This window comes from Puntigrus tetrazona, chromosome 15 (assembly GCF_018831695.1).
Source record: "Puntigrus tetrazona isolate hp1 chromosome 15, ASM1883169v1, whole genome shotgun sequence".
Lineage (NCBI taxonomy): Eukaryota > Metazoa > Chordata > Actinopteri > Cypriniformes > Cyprinidae > Puntigrus > Puntigrus tetrazona.
This window is the reverse complement of record NC_056713.1, coordinates 21,192,173-21,210,258: the sequence shown is the minus strand read 5'-3', so window position 1 is coordinate 21,210,258 and position 18,086 is coordinate 21,192,173. Positions and strand designations below refer to the sequence as shown.

Below are 18,086 nucleotides of genomic sequence, written 5' to 3'. Positions count from 1 at the left end.
CTACGCTGTGCATTTGGGTTGCGGTTTATCGCCTGCATATTCTCTGAAAAAACCTGCCGAGGGTGTAAAACGAGCAGTTATGCAACCGAACTGCAAATTTTGCATTGTGCAATTACTTTTGTTAAGAAAAAAAAAAAACAGACGTGGCATAGCTAGGTCTTACTGGTTTATTTACACGTTTGCTTCACCCAACTAAACAAGGTTCAACTTCAACACACACATAAACACGAAGAGCTGTTGAGATTGTATACATTAGTCCAGGACGTGAATCTGGCCTAAGGCTTTGCTCATATGATAAGAAAATACTCAAACAATGCATGTGTTGCCTTGAAAAGCATGCAGAGAGAGAACGAAGAAAAGAGGAAGTGGCACAGGAAGCATGTTGTAGAAGCAATAAGTGGATATTGAGATGTAGTAAACAAACACGTGTGATAAATGTGATGATGGAAGCAATTTTTCATCGTACGCTTCAACCGGCACTAGGATCAGTTAGGATATTCATGAATGGAGATGCACCGAAAGAAAAGTGAATATTAATCCTGAAAAGAAGACTTGAGCACAATCAAACGATTTTTGCACTTCAGAGATTTTTTTGTCGGTTTATGGTATTTTTGGCCGCAGTTTCGGTGCATCTCTATCCCAGAATAGATCTAAAAACACACGAATATATAAGAGAGCAAAGAGCAGTTTGATGGAGCACAAAACAGCCAGTTACACGCAGGTACGACCATGCAGGCATTGTGCAGCTTAATGCCCATGTAATCTTCTCATTTAAAGACTTCAGATGCTACTGTTACACTTTTAAATGCATCGATTAGAAAATGCTCATTATTGCGAATGTGCAGAAACAAACCGTTCGGACATTGTCAAGGGATGTAATGAATTACTCGGTACAGAGAGAGAGACAAAAAGTACAAAAAGAGAGAAATGAGGTGCAAAGACGTCAGAGGTAAAGAGTGTGATTTTCAAAGGGGTGTGGCTACCGAGACCAGAGGGCGTGGTCTCATCAGAAATAGGCGTGGTAAAGTGACGAACGGCTTATGGAGTCTCGCAAATCACTGTCTCCAGCACGAAAGTGTTCTCAAAGTGACGGATTCGGTGGCAGTTCTGCGCATCACGCTTGGTGATACCTAACAGGAAAAATATTAAAAAAAATTATTATTATTATTATTTTATTATTATTATGAGGGTTATTATAATTAAACAAAGCCAAAACTGAAATTAAATCTTTTTCAGTGCCTGAAATAGAATAAAATGTTTTTAAAATAAATTAATAAATCAAATATAAGAAAAAAATATTGTTATGGTACTATTGACACACTATAAATCACTTGCATATTAGAAAAGAATTCATATTTTTATATACAGTACTACACAATTAAACAATAGAATTGAATAGAAATTGAGAGAATAATTAGGTAGCAGACTGAAGGAAAAAAAGACAAAAATATTATGGTCCCACTTTATGGCCTATAATGTACTTACATTTAAATTAATAATTTTGTACAATGCACTTATTGCATACATATGTTTTATATTGCGCTTATATTTTAATCTGAAATAAATTCTGTAATTACATTTAAATAAATGAAACATCCCTTACACCTCAACTCACCCTTAAACATCAAACCTGTCCTTAAACTTACCTGTATCCACCTCAATAACAGCAAAAGTGTTTTGCAATAAGATATGACCACAATAAGTACATCTTTTTTGATAAGTACGTAGTAGTTAAGACCAGTGTGACCCTATTAGTTCGTTATTTAGCGCATGGGTTAGTATATAGAACCGCATATAATCACAAAAATAGGAACTAACAATTGAATATTCACGGATCACAATTTCTCCATTAAATCATATCAGTTTCCCCAAAGTTTGTGGTTGTCATGGATATTATCATATTATATTCCCACAAAAAGATCTTCGTGAACCAGTGATTGCTTAATACAGGAAGCCGTATCGTGGGTGTTACTTAATTGTTCCGCCTATTAACTGCAATGAGATACTAAGCTGGACGTCAATCAGATTTGCGAGGCAGCTGTAAAGCCACACAGAAGCACAGTTTCCTCCCTCCAAGAAGATGAAGAATTAATTATAGCGTAATATCGTAATGCCAAATTGGGCTTGCAGCTTGTTGCTTGTTGGTGAGATGAAAAATGTATACCTTAGCTTATACCTTTTTTCATTTTTTAGGTGAACTATGATATTAAATACGGTGTAATTTTTACCTAATTTCATACGATGCACTCTATTGACCTTTGACTGATACATATGAATTATTCACATCACAGTAACAGACAAAACGATGCAAACCTAATTTCTTACGACTATTGACCTTTGTGATACATATGAGGTGAAACTTACGGCCGGCGTGAGGTGCGACGACGGAGCCTGTACGTATCTTTACCGTTACACAGACGGTAAATAAAGCGGCCAAGCTGATGCATATTATTAACGCGGCCAGTCACGACCATCTCTTCCTGGACAATGTACGTCTGAGGGAGGTAAGTCCCTTTCTAGAAAAAAGATAGGAAGCCGACATCATCAGACATGCACATAGTTCGCATTCCAACCGCCTTTATATACAAGCAATGCAGGTACCTTGACGTTGATGAGAAGTTCCCAGAGGTTACGTGGCGGCATGACCACGGTGGTGTTGAGCTCGATGACGTAACACTTATCCAAGGCGATGTCATGGTAAGCCGTCAGACCCTAAAAACCCAAACGCATCACATGAAAGCGTACGTAGCATGCCGATGTGGTATTAGTACACACGAGTGGTAAGTGCGTTACCCTGTTGAAATCGTGAATGATGTCAGCGGGGTCCGTGTTGCTGAAGTCGGGCACAGGTATGCTGATTTGCTCGTAGTTCTCCTTCAGGTAGATCCCAACGCTCTCCTCCAGCTCGTGAGACCCTCGCAGTGGAGCAGCCACCGAGTCCTCGTACACGACACGGCAGTGAATGCGACTCTGATCCGGAACCTGGATCACCATCACGTACAGTACATGATCTTAAATTACATGACGATACCATTTTGATATTACCATCACCTAAACCCGGAAGCCCCGATAAAAGCACGTAAGATAACACATAACAAAATAGGTGGGAAAGACATATCGATTTTCACACTATCCTATTGCAAACTAATTCTTCTATGCAATGCTTTAGTGGGTGCCTCTTAATGTACGGTCTCACTGTAAAAAAGTTCATAATAAAGTGCGAGCACAAAACCAGTCGTAAGGACACATTTTTTGAAACCGAGGTTTATACTTCATCTGAAAGCTGAATAAATAAGTCTCCCATTGATGTATGGTTTGTTAGGATAGGACAATATTTGGCCAAGATACAACTATTTGGAAATCTGGAATCTTGGGGTGAAACAAAAAAAATCTAAATATTGAGTAAATTGCCTTTAAAACTGTCTAAATGAGGTGCTTAGCAATGCATATCCGACCCCGGACCACAAAACCCAGTCATAAGTGTCAATTTTACTAAATTGAGACTCATACAACACATGAAATCTGAATAGATAATGCATCCATAGATGTATGGTTTGTTATAACAGAACAACATTTGGCCGAGATGCAACTATTTGGTGCAACAAAATTGAGAAAATCATTTTCAAATTAAATTCTTAGCAATGCATATTACTAATCAGAAATTAAGGTTTAATAAATTAATGGTAAATATTTTACAAAATATCTTCATAGAACACTTAATATGTCTTAATATCGTAATGATTTTTGACATGAAAGCAAAATTGATCATTTTTTCATTGATCACCGTACAATGTATTTTCCTTTCAAATACAACCCTGCGATTTAAGACTAATAATCAATAATCCCATTTTTATATATAATATATAATTTTTAATATATTACAAGTTTTAATATATTTACTGTAGGAAATGTACGAAATATCTTCATTTATCGCATAAAAGGAAATATCTTTGGCTATTGCTACAAATATATAAATGCTACTTATGACTTAAAGAGCCGTATACCCCAAAATAATAGTTAGAATGCATTGTTATATTCTATTGAGTTGTCCTCATGGGCAGTGTTGGGAAAAGTTACTTTTAAAAGTAATGTATTACAGTATTACGTAACTATGTTCCTTATGGAGGAGAACAAATTTCAACACTACAGAGACACTAGGTTTATCTAAAGCCATTTTTGCTTATTATTACAATTGAACTGGATCTTCGAAGATCAGAAGTGAAGAGATTGATCAATAAAATACATAAATATATGGATAAATATATGTATAACGATATATTTAGTTATTACAGGTTTTCCTCATATTCACATTATATACACACTTACTCTAGAACTACCATCTTGTCTAAACAATGCATTTTTCGACAGATGGGAAAACAAAGCAATTCTGTAAAGCAGTATGAGTGAGTCACTGAATCGTTCACTCAAACAACTCAAAAACAAATCGCACAGCGGATGAATCACAGCAGCGGGCCATTAGCAGAACATTTACGCTCTTGCTGTGACAAAAATAGAAAACCAGAACTAACGCAGGCTTCAGCTTAACTAATTACACAGTCATAATTGTGAGTGTTAAGCCTTCCACACACTGCACGATTCTAGCAATCCAATAAGTTCAATGCAGATCATACTGCGTGACACGAATCTAATAAACTCGGACGGCGTGCACGTAAACTGTACGATGATGACACAAATCGACTCGTACGCTACGATGCACGCTTCTATAGAAGAAGAAAATATCATCAGCATGCGCCAGCGGAGAACAGTTGTAGTTTTTATGGGTGCAAAGTGGAAGCGGTGACAGAAAAAGGTAAGCAGGTTCATGCTTTAGCGCCGCGTCACATTGATTTCATGTCATGTTTTTTTTTTGGCTGGTCAGTAAACGTGCGTCGCAGCAGCAAACGCGCTGCGATGATCACGCTGTGTTTCTGACAACCGGCAGAAAATGATCAATAGGCCAAAGGTCCTTCTTCCGTGCAGCCCAAAATGCATCCTTTCCATCCATAACGCAGTAAATGGAACCCAATCAGAACTTTTTACGATGGCCGAATGTTTCAGAGGCGGTGAGGTCGTGCTTAAATTTCATACTCGGTATGCAATGACCTTCACTTTGCTCGCTAGACTGTGACAAAGGCAACATCTTTGAACCTCTCTCACCCTAACGGGCTCCAAAAATCGTGCAGTGTGATTCAGGCTTTTTTTTTTTTTTTGGACAATTGCGTGCTACCTGAGGAATGATGTAGTAGCGGTAGATATAAATTGAAGCGTATATCAAACTGCAGGTGAAGACAATCAGCGCAGTTGTCAGACAGCAAAGTCCACTCAGAGAGGAGCGTTTCCGTCCGACAGGCAAGACCAGCTCCTCTTCCACCTACAAATACACACACACATATATTTACAGCATATTAAGGACATTTACGCATATTTTATTTCCTTTAGCGTACTAATTCGAAGACATTCAGGCCCCTTCATAAAGTTGTTTCCATGGCGAGCTCCTCCCACAGGCCTCCCCCAAGTAGGTCATTTTAGGTTGTGCTACCTCTGCGGGGACGTTAGGTCCTTACCAAGATGGCAAAACCCAACGCACGCATAAAAAAATCCACACACAAAGAGGTAATGAATTCATGTCCTCAATATACCGTGCCACTTTCAGCACGATCACCCACACGCTGGGAGACGTGCTACAAACGGCACTACACTCACTAGTGTGCCGAGCAGCCAAGAATGGATTATTCAGTCCTCTCGTACTACTACAGCGGGAAATTATTAGATGAGAGATGCCGATAGGCAATGACTAATGACGCCTCCAGTCTTGCAACCCATCTGCCAACCGCACAGCACACGGCCTGATCTGACCTCATTCTTAACGCACATTCGTGTTTTCGGTTCGGTATCACGATGGTAGCTTCCTTTCGACTCATCAGCTTATCGTTTTTACTTTAAGATAATTCGATTTGCAGTACTTGGAAAATGCTGACCTAACTGCTATCCCCATACGGGCATTTCTACATTAAAAAAAACTCTGTGAGGTCTTCCCTTTCCTTATTTTGCGTTTTTCAGTTCTGGATCCTCAGCGCCCGTGGCCTTACGGGAAAGCAGAGTGTCCAACGGCTGCACAATTTAGCATCAAGTAGTGAGCAGTAAGCTACAGATGAAAACATTTCAGTATAATATTCCGAGAACAACGTTACAGGCCTAGATCGTATTTCTGCAGCTAATATTATTAAAGACCAGATAACTTCGAACAAGCATTCTATTGAGGTCACATGACAACGTTCCATGCCTATGTTTTTTAATACTGCATGCTCATACCCATCTGAGATGAGTTTTGCATCTTTATAGTAGGGAAGTACGGATATTCTGACAAAAGGGATAGTTAGAGATGCCAGTGGGCCAGGAATTACTCGGTTCAACTTGTTTTTTTCATTGCTAGGAGGTCATTTGGTCCCCAAAGACGGCAGAGCCCACACATACACACACACACCGATATTAAACAGCTAAAGCTCACGGAAGTCATTTCTCCTCACCATCTGCCATTTTGTCTCTATTGGATATGTGTCTCTATGTGTGTGTGTGTCGCTTAGACACACAAACCTGTGCTGCACAGTCAAATTTCATCTCTTGTCATCATAAGCTCTTAGGAATAAAGATCTTAAGCTCTGACCGTAACAATCCAGTCATTTATTATAATTAATATATTTTAAAATGAAGGGCAAGGCGTTTTAAGCTATTTTACGGGCTGTTAGTTCAACCAAAGATTTTCTTTAGTTAAATTGTTAAAGAAGAGCGATTTCATTAAAACATCTGAATAATCCACTCATTTTGAGCACAGTGCACATGTTATGCCTGAGATAAACGTGATGCATGTTATGTGTGATTGGTGCAGGTGCTGCAGCATCCGTGTCCTCTTGTTATGAAACCAAAGGGCATCAATATTTCTGCATTTCAGAAAACAAACTACAAATACGTAAAAACGAGCAAATGGATCATTATCAATAGATCATAATTGCCCGATCAAACGGCGCGATTAATGGTTTCCTTTCCGGCTTTGGGTTCGTTTTAACCGCCGTTTTCCGTGCCATTTCAGATGATGCACACACAAAAAAAACGAAACTTACGTGCGAATGCGGTATGAATATCTGAGTTTTATCTCCATCACCCTCCTCTTTCTCGGCTTTTTGTCCCGTGATGGGCTGAAAGCTGATCTTCACCATGATGAAGGGAAAAACCGCTGTTTTTAGCGAGACCGCGGATCCTTTGTACCCCCTTAGCTTTATGACACTGTATTTGCCGTTTGTTACAATGGACCGGATGAACGTATTATTTATTTATATATTTATATTCTTAAAAAATCGCTCTTAAAGTCACAGTGCCGGCGACACTGGCGATGATGCGCGCGACCCAGAATGAGCAAGCGCGCGCACGTTTTGTATACATCATGCGTGTTTACGAATAGCTTTTTAAGATGCTTCATTTTGATCATCTATCTCATGGTATTACTACTTTACTTTTTATATACGCCATATTAAAAACGGCTAATAAGTTAAAGACGGTGTGAGCGACCAATAGAGATATCACGCTATCTATCTTTCTATCTACATGTACCCATATATAATAGGTGCTTTAATGTTATTAAACGAATGGTATTGCCTGTCTATGAGGTTCAAAAATGGTTAACATTTTAGTGAATAAACACTGCTAATCAAAGAGGGGACAAAAAAAGACAGTAGAAGCTATTATATTATTCCAAACTTTATTTCCAACTGTTAGTCTGGCTACTGATTGACATTTCAGATGGTACTCCACCGTTTCTGTGCCCAAGTCTTATTATTTGGGCCAGATCTACATAAGTTAGATTGGACCGTTTAAATGAACAGACAGCAGGCCAAGAGGTTTCTAGCCCGTCCGTTAGACGTCCATGCTTAATCTAAGGCTGCGAAATAGAAACATGCACTGATATGCAAGATAATTTTGCTAATTCTCAGAATTCTTAATGCTCTGGGCCCGTTATGATGTCAGGCATACAAGACGACTGCGATTGGCTGTTGTTACATGTGCCAACCAATGGCGAGTTGCCCATCACCACATAAACAGTATATGCTTAGACTGAAATATGAAAAAAATTGTACATCTTTAGACTACGTAAAGTTTATTGTAGGCTTCACTAAAATAAAATACTGTTATAGATGTGCCAATCCCTGTAATTCTGACCAGTACTGTAAACATTCGGCAGAACGTGTTTTGTGGGAGTTCAGGTAAAGTTCTGCATTGAAAATGAGTAAGGGCTATCATTATGAATAACACCTGCTTCCACTGAAGGAAATGAGAAATGAAAGGTTTTATGGTAGGTGATTGCGGCTGTCTTGTGAGTAAAAGCAGTAATGCCAACCATAATGCAAAAATGATCAACCACACCCACCAAATAACTTTCAGTTTTGTGTGGTTTTTCATTCTCGCATGGCAACCCCCAACAACCACTGCGCTGTTGTTAAAACAAATCTAAATAAAACATTCATAAAGAACACGACTGCACAAATTTTCCCTCAGCAGCCAGTCAGGTGCTAATATGAGCCATATCTCTACACCCAACCACTTCAGATTAGTATGCTGCTAAGAACGTCACACTTGTTATTTTTCCCCCCAACTAAAACCCTATGGAAAAGAAAATGAAACGGTATGTAAGCTCGTGAATTTAGTCTTATAACACAAAACCTGTAAAGAACCTGACCAACTCACATTTCAACCCAAATTCAAAAGAAAGATTACCAAATACAGAAATTGTAGTTTGTGTGTGGTTATGTAACATAACAATTTTACCTCAATTTATGTAATGCTATAAGAACCATCTTATATTTATATATATGTATGTGTGTATATATATATATATGTAATGTATATGTGTGTGTGTGTGTGTGTGTATATATATATATATATATATACACACACACACACACACACACACATATATATATATATATATATATATATATATATATATACACACACACACACACACACACACACACATACATATATATATATATATATATATATATATACACACACTCACACACACACTTATTTAAACACAAATGATTCAGAATGTTGGGAAATGTTGTCCTAAAATAGATTTTTCTTTGGATTTTGGGCTGAAATGTGACCTAGACAAGTTTCTTTGTGAGATTTAACCCATTAACTCATCCAATTATCCAAACTGGGGACAATTTAACATACAGGCTAAAAGGTATGAGTAATGGGGTTAGCTATACTGAAACTAGCAAATTAAAAATAAGCAGTGTCTGAGCACAGATCTTAAGGTCACAATCACAGAAAGCAGGTAGGTCAACTTTCCATTACACCCACTCTGCAGTGACTAATCATGAGAGTAGAATGACATTGTTAAATCAAGATCAAGATCAACATCACAGCCACAACTCCACTTAACCATCCTCAGTCAACACGTTTACCCATTTCCGCCTCTGAAAATGAATCTGATAGCGACCATAAAGATGAAAAAGCCTATGTACAAGTTCACTCACCCACAAGAAGCAAAATGTGCAAAGCATGATCAGATTTATGCGTCACATTTGCAGTTTTTCACCTAGCTGACAATGAGCAAAAGAGCTGACAGGAGTGCGTTTAAGTGCTTTCTGGAATTCATTAATATCCAATTAGCATCAACAGACATTTGAGTGTATGTTTGTGTATGAGGTACAAATCCCTCCTCCTTTATGTGCAATAAAGCAGCAGCATCTACATCCGTCTTTTCTGTTCATTTTGCTCGTTTTTTGAAACATGAGAATAAAACATTGTAGGGGGAGAGGTTGAATGTCCAGCGAAGCAAGACTACTTTTCATCCTCGTCGTCATATTTCTCGCTCTCACCGAGCTCAAACGGCATTGAACGGTTCCTGCAAAACACAAAAACATGCCCAGCGCTGCGGCCACTCAACGTCCCAGAGAGCCAAACATCGTCCAGACGCTGCCTAAAACGCTGTCTAGACGTCCTTCTGTGCATTCGTATACATTCGTGAGCCTTCTCAAGCGTCCTGCGGAGCTGGCCTCCTGAGGTCCCGGATCTGTTTGATGAGATAGGTCTTCTCGTCGCTGAACTGCTCGTCCTCGGTGCGGTCGTTCTGGAACTTGCTGAGGAACTCGATTAGTTTGGTCTGGTTCTTCAGCAGGATGTCGAGGATGGGCTGGGTCTTGTTCGGATTGGCCACAAACACCTAAAAGCACAGAGAAAGAAATTATATTGAAGGTTGAGAAGAGTTTCGGACGGCGTATCGGTGAGAGTTGAACTAAGAAGAATTAGCCTGACATTTCATACCTTAAATACATGAAAGGCCTCAAACTGGATGTTGCGGCTCTTGTCTCTCAGTAGGTTCATCATGAGTTTGAGGTTCTCTGGTTTGCTTATGTACTTTGTCATTATAGTGAAGTTGTGCCTGTCCAAAAGCAGCTCTCCCAAAAGCTAAGACAAAGAGAAAAATATAACACATTATAAAAATAAAGATCTAGCTGCTATAGTAAACACGCGCAGAATTCAGTTTAAATGCATTATAGACCATACCACATTATCGATCTTCAGGTCTGGCGACAGCACTTGTAGCGTAGCTTAGCATAAATCACTGAATCCAATTAGACCAATAGCATCGCATTCAAAAATGACCGAATAGTTTCAATATTTTTCCTATTTAAAACCTGAGTCTTCTGTAGTTACATCATATACTAAGACAGGCGGAAAATGAAAAGTTGCACCTGCTATGGCCATGGTACGGCAGCAAAGTTCCTTAATTTTTTTCATTGCGCAAGAATTAAAAGCATAGTTCCTCATCATATCAGAATAGACATCCGCAACATTTCATTTTCCACCGGTCTTACAAGAGTCAAGTTTTAAATAGGACAAATACAGAAGCTCTTTGGTCATTTTTGAACGCGATGCTAACTGGTCTAATTGGATACAATAAGCTATGCTAAGCTATTCTAAAAGTGCTATCGCCAGACCAAGAGATTCGCTGAATGTATTCAAAAACGGTAAAACTCGACTGACTAACTGTGGGGGAGTTAGAGAATGAGCCTATTTCTAAAAAAAACTGAAGTGTTCCTTTGAAGTTAGCCATAAATAACTGAACAAAAAAGTGACAGTAAGACCATTCAGAATATTACAAAAAAAAATGTATTGCCCATTTCCACAAAAATACTAAGCAGCATCACCATTTTCAAGAGCGATAAATGCTTTCTCTTTAGCTGCAAATTAGCATATAAGACACTGAAGACTGGAGGAATGATGCTGAAAATTCAGCTTTGCTTCACAGGAATAAATGATGAATATTGAAATATTTCTCAATATTACTGTTTTGTTGTATTTTGCGGTCTGAGAGACTTTACATCTTTTTAAAAATCACTATGATTCCAAGCCTAGTTTAAATCCCAAAACCATCACAAAGATTTACCCATTTCTTACCTTTAGCGATTGCCTCTTAGTCACATAGTTTTCTGAGTGAAGAAGTTTCTCATATTCACTAAAGAACTGCAAAAGTGGGGAAAAAGACAGGAAAGAGATATGCAATAAATACAAAGTTGCTTCTCTAACAGTGTTAGAGCAAACAATCCACAGTTATTAGAACATTAGGGGAAATTGACTCCATGCATTAAAAACCACTAATTTTACATTAGTTAATTAAAAGTCACTGTGCAAATATGATGGCATGAAGTTAGTTCTCAGACATAAGTGCCCATATTTTCCTTGGGCTCACTCAAAATTCAAATCGCTTCCCATTGTATTGATTTTCCCATTAAACGTGAATAAACAGGTCTGAGAAGAAGCCCCGCAGATTGACTGACAGATCCAATCAGACGCAAAAACAACAAGCAACGACGGAAAGCAAACCAATGAGAGAAATCCCGTGACTCACTCGGTCGTAGTGCTGCTCCAGAAACTCAGCGCTGAGCAGTTTGTGTCTCGTCAGCAAATCCTGGAAGAAAACCAAACAAATGCAATTCATCAGACATAACAATTATACAGCGCATCTGAAGATGAAATAATCAAAGCTGCCACCCAGACAAAGCAAACACTCAAAGCTTGCATATTTACAAAAACACTAACTTTAAAAGTGGCAAATGCATCCGAGGCGATGTCGAAGGTGGACATCTCCACGTATCTGAAGAAATCGTAGAATTGCTCGGAGCAGAGGGTGATCTTGGCCAGAGGCTCGTGCCGTATGCATTCCCTCAGCATGATCCCACAGTTCAGAGCGATATCTGGAGACTCGTAACTTTAAAAAAGGACGCAAACTCACCATCAGACACATTTTGCCACATGTAGATCCTAACATGCTTGACTTTCTTCCATAAACTGAAAAGGAGATGCTAATGTTCATGCCGCTCAGTTCTTTTCAATACGATGAAACAAAGTTTACAAGGTTGTCAAGCTTCAAAAATGACAAAAAGGCACCACAAGAGAGATCCATATTCATTTTAAGCCCTCTGAAGTCATATGGCCTACTTTTAAGGTCCTTTACTGAACGAACCTTGGTCACCATTCATTTGCATTGTATAGAAAAGCATTAACATCTGATTTTGTAAAAAATTATTTTTTGAGAGGGGACTTTAAAAAACCTAATTTAACTTACCAATATATTTAATAGATCGAATGAATGTGTTCAGAATGCATTCATGTCTGTGTCTCACCCTTTAAGCAGCATGAAGAGTATATTTTGTTGAGTGCACAGGTATTCAACGGTAGGTGTCCGTGTGCCGATCTGACGTCTCAGAATATTATTAAAGATCTGTGCCACATCTTTCTTACCCTAGACATAAATAACATGCAGAACGGTTATGGAAAAGCTCAAATGATTGCATAACAAGCATGGATTCATAAATGGGAATGTACAATGATTCACAATTGGTTTTCAACTATATCTCAGCTGATCCGTTTCCTTACCAACTGCTTTTTACTCAAGAATCAAGAATTACTGTAGTCTTGGAAAACAGAGTTTTAAATTTTGTGATATTTAGACCGGGAAAAATCATTCAAAAATTCTAAATTAAAAATATCAAAAAAGCAAGACAATTTTAGAATGCTCTAAAATACTTTATCAGATAGAAATTACTTCTTTACAAAAACAAACAAATCTAAAAATATATATAATAATAAAAAAAAAAAAAAAAAAAAAAAAAAAAATATATATATATATATATATATATATATATATATATATATATATATATATATATATATATATATATATATATATATATATATATATATATTTATAAACATTTGAACAGAAGTATTTAATGAAACTAATTTAATAATTATTAAAATTATTTTCTGCAACAGAAACTCCATGTTTCATTTTCTGGACTAGTTAATTCAAATCTAAAGTCTATAAAAGCACCTCAAAGTCGATGAGCTGCAGATCTGCGACGAGGGTGCTGAGCAGACCGCTGTTGTAGAGCTCCTGAGCGAGCTGAGCCACGGCTTCCGTCTGTGGCTCCTTTTCATTCGTGCCATAGAGAATCTCCTTCATGGCCAGCAGAGATTTGGACACCTCTTCAGAGGCCTGCAGACACAAACCCCTCTCATTAATGGCTTTGAATGGGTAAAAGTCACAGCACAAGCTCAAACACACTGCAGATTTCTGCACACACTGCATACCTTCTCAGCCTTCTTGTCTGAAATGTCCTGCTTCTCCAGGATGGTCATGTTGTCTTTTAGATTCTTCACAATGTCCGCTGGACACTTGTGAGACTTACCGAAAGGGAAGGGCATGGCAACACGTTACCAGGGCACACGGGTAGCAGTGAGCCCACCTGTAAAAAAAAAAAAAAATAAATAAATTAAAAAAATGAGTCAAAGATAAGCAGACAATGTCAAAAGAATCAGAACGAAAATAAATAAAAGAATGAATAAATGGAAGAAAAAGTGAAAGAACGAAAGCATTAAAAATTTGTAATAAAAAAGGATGAAAATTAAGAAACAAACATAAAAGAATAAACATAAAATAACTAATAAATAAAGAATGAACAAAAACATGCAAAAAATGCATGTAGAAACTAATAAAATAACAGAATAACAGATGAATGAACAAACATAGAGACAAACATATAAAAGCATGGACTGGAGTATTGAATAGATGAAACTGCCTTTTAAAAAAGTTCATGAAAGAATGAATGAACAAATTAAATAAAGTGATAAATGAACTAAAAGACTGACTGATTAAACAAATGAAAAAACATGAAAGAATAAACAAACAATGAATTAAGTAATAAAAAAAGGAACTAAAAAAAACATAGGTAACAAAATATCAAAAAATTCAAATAAAAGAATTACAGAAAAAAACAGATGAACAAACTAAAATTCAAAAAATAAAAACAAATGAATGAACAGACATTATTGATGCATTCGGCAAAAGGTTTTATCCAAAGTGATTTAAACGACATTCAACATTTTATTATCCTGTGCTTTCATAAAACTTGTGACCTTGTGGTTTCTAGCGTCATGCTACTGTTTGAATACAGGAAGGTAAATTAAATAAATAATACAGAGTAGAAACAGAACAAGCGAATGAAAGAATGAACTACTGGATAAAAAAAAACAATCAATGGAATGAACTGGCTAGCAAAAACAGACAAGCCGACAGAAACAAAAACTAAATAAGTAAATTGGAATAAGCACAGGTTCAGTGCACACTACCAACAAAACAACTTAAACAAAAAATTTCAACTGACATTGAAACCAGACCCTGTACACACCGATCAATCCAAGTCAGCATCAAGCACACACTACATATACAACTGAAATACATGCATTGCACACTCTGTAGTAACCGTGTCCCGCTAGCTGTAGAACTGTAGAGTGCACACGTACACACGTACACACACACACACACACACAGCATTTGTGGTTTTCAGGGACTCTCCATAGGTATAATGGTTTTTGCACTGTACAAACTGTATGTGCTACAACCCTAAACCTGCCCCTTAAAAGGAGATTTTATGCATTTTATAATTTTTAGAATGAAAAAAACACCATTTAGTATGTTTTTAAGCTTTTTGAATTATGAGGACATTGGCAGCGTCCTCAAAAACAACCTTCAAATACCAATTCCTGTCATACCCATGCCATTAAACTAATTTGTGTCCCCATAATGAACAATTGCCAACCCGCACTCACACCCACCCACACACACACACACACACACAGGTGTCTCGAACAGCTTAAATGCCACGAAGTCGACGAAGCAAACAGGAAACGTTCAGCAAAAATATCTTCTCTAAATACGGCCGCACGCTAGCTTCCTCCGTAAAGATCACAGCACCAAAGCTCCAGCATGCTCTATATGAAATTAAACCGATTCAGAAGCAACGAATATACCAACCCGAATGCAAGCTATTCATAAAAGCTGCAGTTTTTTTCCATAACCTTCCTCAAAACCCCACTATCAATAATAACTATTGCTACTATTATTCTGCCACATACGCTGTGAATGCCGCAGCTTGCGGGATCCGTGCGTCAGAGGACCATAAGTCCAGCTGGTTAATCTCCACGCAGCTTGTGCAAGTTAGCCAAATCCTTGACCTGGTGACCACACTCGCCATGTCTGCCCCGACACAAATCTGAACCCAGACAGATGCCACGGCTCGCTCAGACGGGTGACTGGCAAACGGACGCACCTGAACATTCACTTCACAGGAGCGGCATGCCATCAATCACAGGTTGCCTGATCAGCCATTTTACATTAATGCCAATTATTTTTGTTGCACCTGATGTTTCAGAAATCAAACAATAAGATTTACCGCCAAGTTCAACAATACTGTACTAAAACATGCGATCTACGCAAAATCTTCAAAGTTTATTGATTGATTTATTGATGAAGGCCTCATATTATTTGATGCATCTCACATATTGTAATTTTACAATTTAACAATACCTCATAAACTGATAATAGTTTAATCGACTTAACTGATAAACAATGTTTAAAATCAAATTTAAGCGATTGCACGTACATTTATGCGAGAAATCCAAAACTGTATGTTTTTTGCATCAAATTATAACAGAACATACAAAATTGAAGTGCCGAACTTGTATTATTAATAATAATTATTATAATAATGCATTATTAAGGACGTTGGATACTGCATTTTACGTTTATACAATGACTTGCATATAATACGATGCTGCAAAAGTCTTATTTAGTATCATCTACACTATAATTTTCAAATAGCATTTATATAATTAATATTAATAATACGATCAGTAATATTAATTACAAGAGAAGAGTACATCATATTTAACAACAAGGGATTATTGGTTCATGCCATCTCACAATTACCTTAAGGCTAGTTTAGCGATTTAATATCTAGTAAAAAGTTCAGGAGAGAACTAATAAAAATCACTGTAAACCTAACAGTAATCTTGTTTATTTTACTTCATGAGAGACTATATTAATAACACACAACAGCTCAAAACCACAGCAATGCACTGCGCAGTCAAATTATACTCAACGGCTCGAAAAAGCTCATGTCAACACAGAAAGGATACGGCTACAATATCAATGCAAATCACAGTTAGCTGTGAAGCCTGCAGCACGTGTAAATGTGAAATGAAGCCATAAACAAAACTTTGCACATCGATCTGAATGACAGAGGGGCTTCACTCGGGCTGTGTCTCAAACACACAGTCGGCTGTCTGCCTAGAATCGCTCTATAGCGACGATGCACCGGTTGAAGCACGCCTGTGAATCCGGGAAACCGTTAACCGAGCAGGTTGCTCAGCTGGTTTGAGACACATCTCAGTACTTTTGCGCAAGCACGGGCCCAGTGTGATGGATACTGATGAGCCGGGCCTCTAGCCACCTTAATCTTTAAATGAACGCAGCACAGACCACAAAGCATGCGAAGCCCCTTTCCCACCATTAGTATTTCCTCAGAATCAAACGTTGTGCGTAAACGCATTTGTGGTGTTTGCATATGATGTCTGTGATAGGCCCCTGCAGGCACTTTACAAGACAACAAAAACCGACGAAAGAGAAGTAAACAACATCACACCTTGTTTGGGTCTCCTTCGGCCTTTTCTAAAGAACCGCGGTGTACGTCCTGAAATATAATGTTTGTTTGTGTGTGTGCTTTCTTAGCCTGTTTTGTGCGGATAACCGTACGTGTGTGTGTGTGTGTGTGTGCAAGAACAGCAGCGAGGACTTCCGCAAACCTGCGCCGAGGAGGATTTCAAAATAAAAGTCCCCGGCGTTCTTAGAGATCTCCGTTTACAGAATAAGTTTAAATACAAAATTCTTAAATCATAATTATGTAAGGGCGTCAAAAAACACTAACGTCCTAAAAAGAACAACACGACATAACAAAAATAGTCCTACCTGTTAATTACTCCGCAAGACTAAACATGTTGGTCTTGCTGTTTGTATTTTTTAAATATTTAATATTAATACTTAATATTTTTTTTCTTGCTTCATTTAATTATTGTTGCAATAAGTATAAATATAATAGTGTAAATATTTACTGTACGTTTTTATAATTTTGTAAAATATTGTTAAAAAATTATTCTTGAAAAATATATATAGCTTACATACATTAAAATATAATGGCTTACATACATACTCTAAAGACGAATATAAGTAATAATAAATACTAAAACAGGCCCATGATTCGGATTGCTTAAAATGTTTATGTGTACTTTAAAATGTGACATTTTATTAAATTTAATATACCAATAAAAAACACAGTGAAGTACAAAATAATGTACATTAACAACAACAACAACAACAACAACAACAACAACAAAATATATATAATTTTTTAAATGCTTTCTTTAAGTAGTTTTAATGAAGCGTATTTTATTAGAACCTCTGCTTTAGAACCTCTTTTTTTAGTAAAATGGTATAGGCTCTGCTGCCCTCTAATGGTAATAAACTATACCTAAACTCAAACTCAATTCCTGGAGGGCCACATCTCTGCACAGTTTTGCTCTAACCCTAATCAAACACACTTGATTCAGCTAATCAGGGTCTTTAGGATCGCTAGAAACTTCCAAGCTTGTGTGACTTGGAGCTGTTGTCCTCCTGGAAT

At 37.5% G+C, this 18,086-nt stretch overlaps 2 protein-coding genes across 2 annotated transcripts; both read right to left on the bottom strand.

Moving 5' to 3' along the window:
• Positions 1–153: 153 nt before the first annotated feature.
• On the bottom strand, positions 154–7,410 carry itm2ca (integral membrane protein 2Ca). Its single transcript, XM_043259545.1, has 6 exons — positions 7,119–7,410; positions 5,228–5,371; positions 2,794–2,982; positions 2,602–2,712; positions 2,366–2,516; positions 154–1,130 (listed from the first exon to the last, which is right to left on the bottom strand). The coding sequence occupies exons 1-6, from the start codon at positions 7,212–7,214 to the stop codon at positions 1,039–1,041; spliced, it is 783 nt and encodes a 260-aa protein (XP_043115480.1). The 5' UTR covers positions 7,215–7,410; the 3' UTR covers positions 154–1,038.
• A 1,630-nt stretch (positions 7,411–9,040) lies between these two features.
• cab39 (calcium binding protein 39) lies at positions 9,041–17,208 on the bottom strand. Its single transcript, XM_043259855.1, has 9 exons — positions 17,055–17,208; positions 13,663–13,817; positions 13,403–13,567; positions 12,693–12,811; positions 12,109–12,277; positions 11,918–11,977; positions 11,467–11,532; positions 10,330–10,473; positions 9,041–10,228 (listed from the first exon to the last, which is right to left on the bottom strand). Exons 2-9 carry the CDS (start codon positions 13,774–13,776, stop codon positions 10,040–10,042), a joined length of 1,026 nt encoding a protein of 341 aa, XP_043115790.1. The 5' UTR covers positions 13,777–13,817; positions 17,055–17,208; the 3' UTR covers positions 9,041–10,039.
• Between the last annotated feature and the right edge of the window lie 878 nt (positions 17,209–18,086).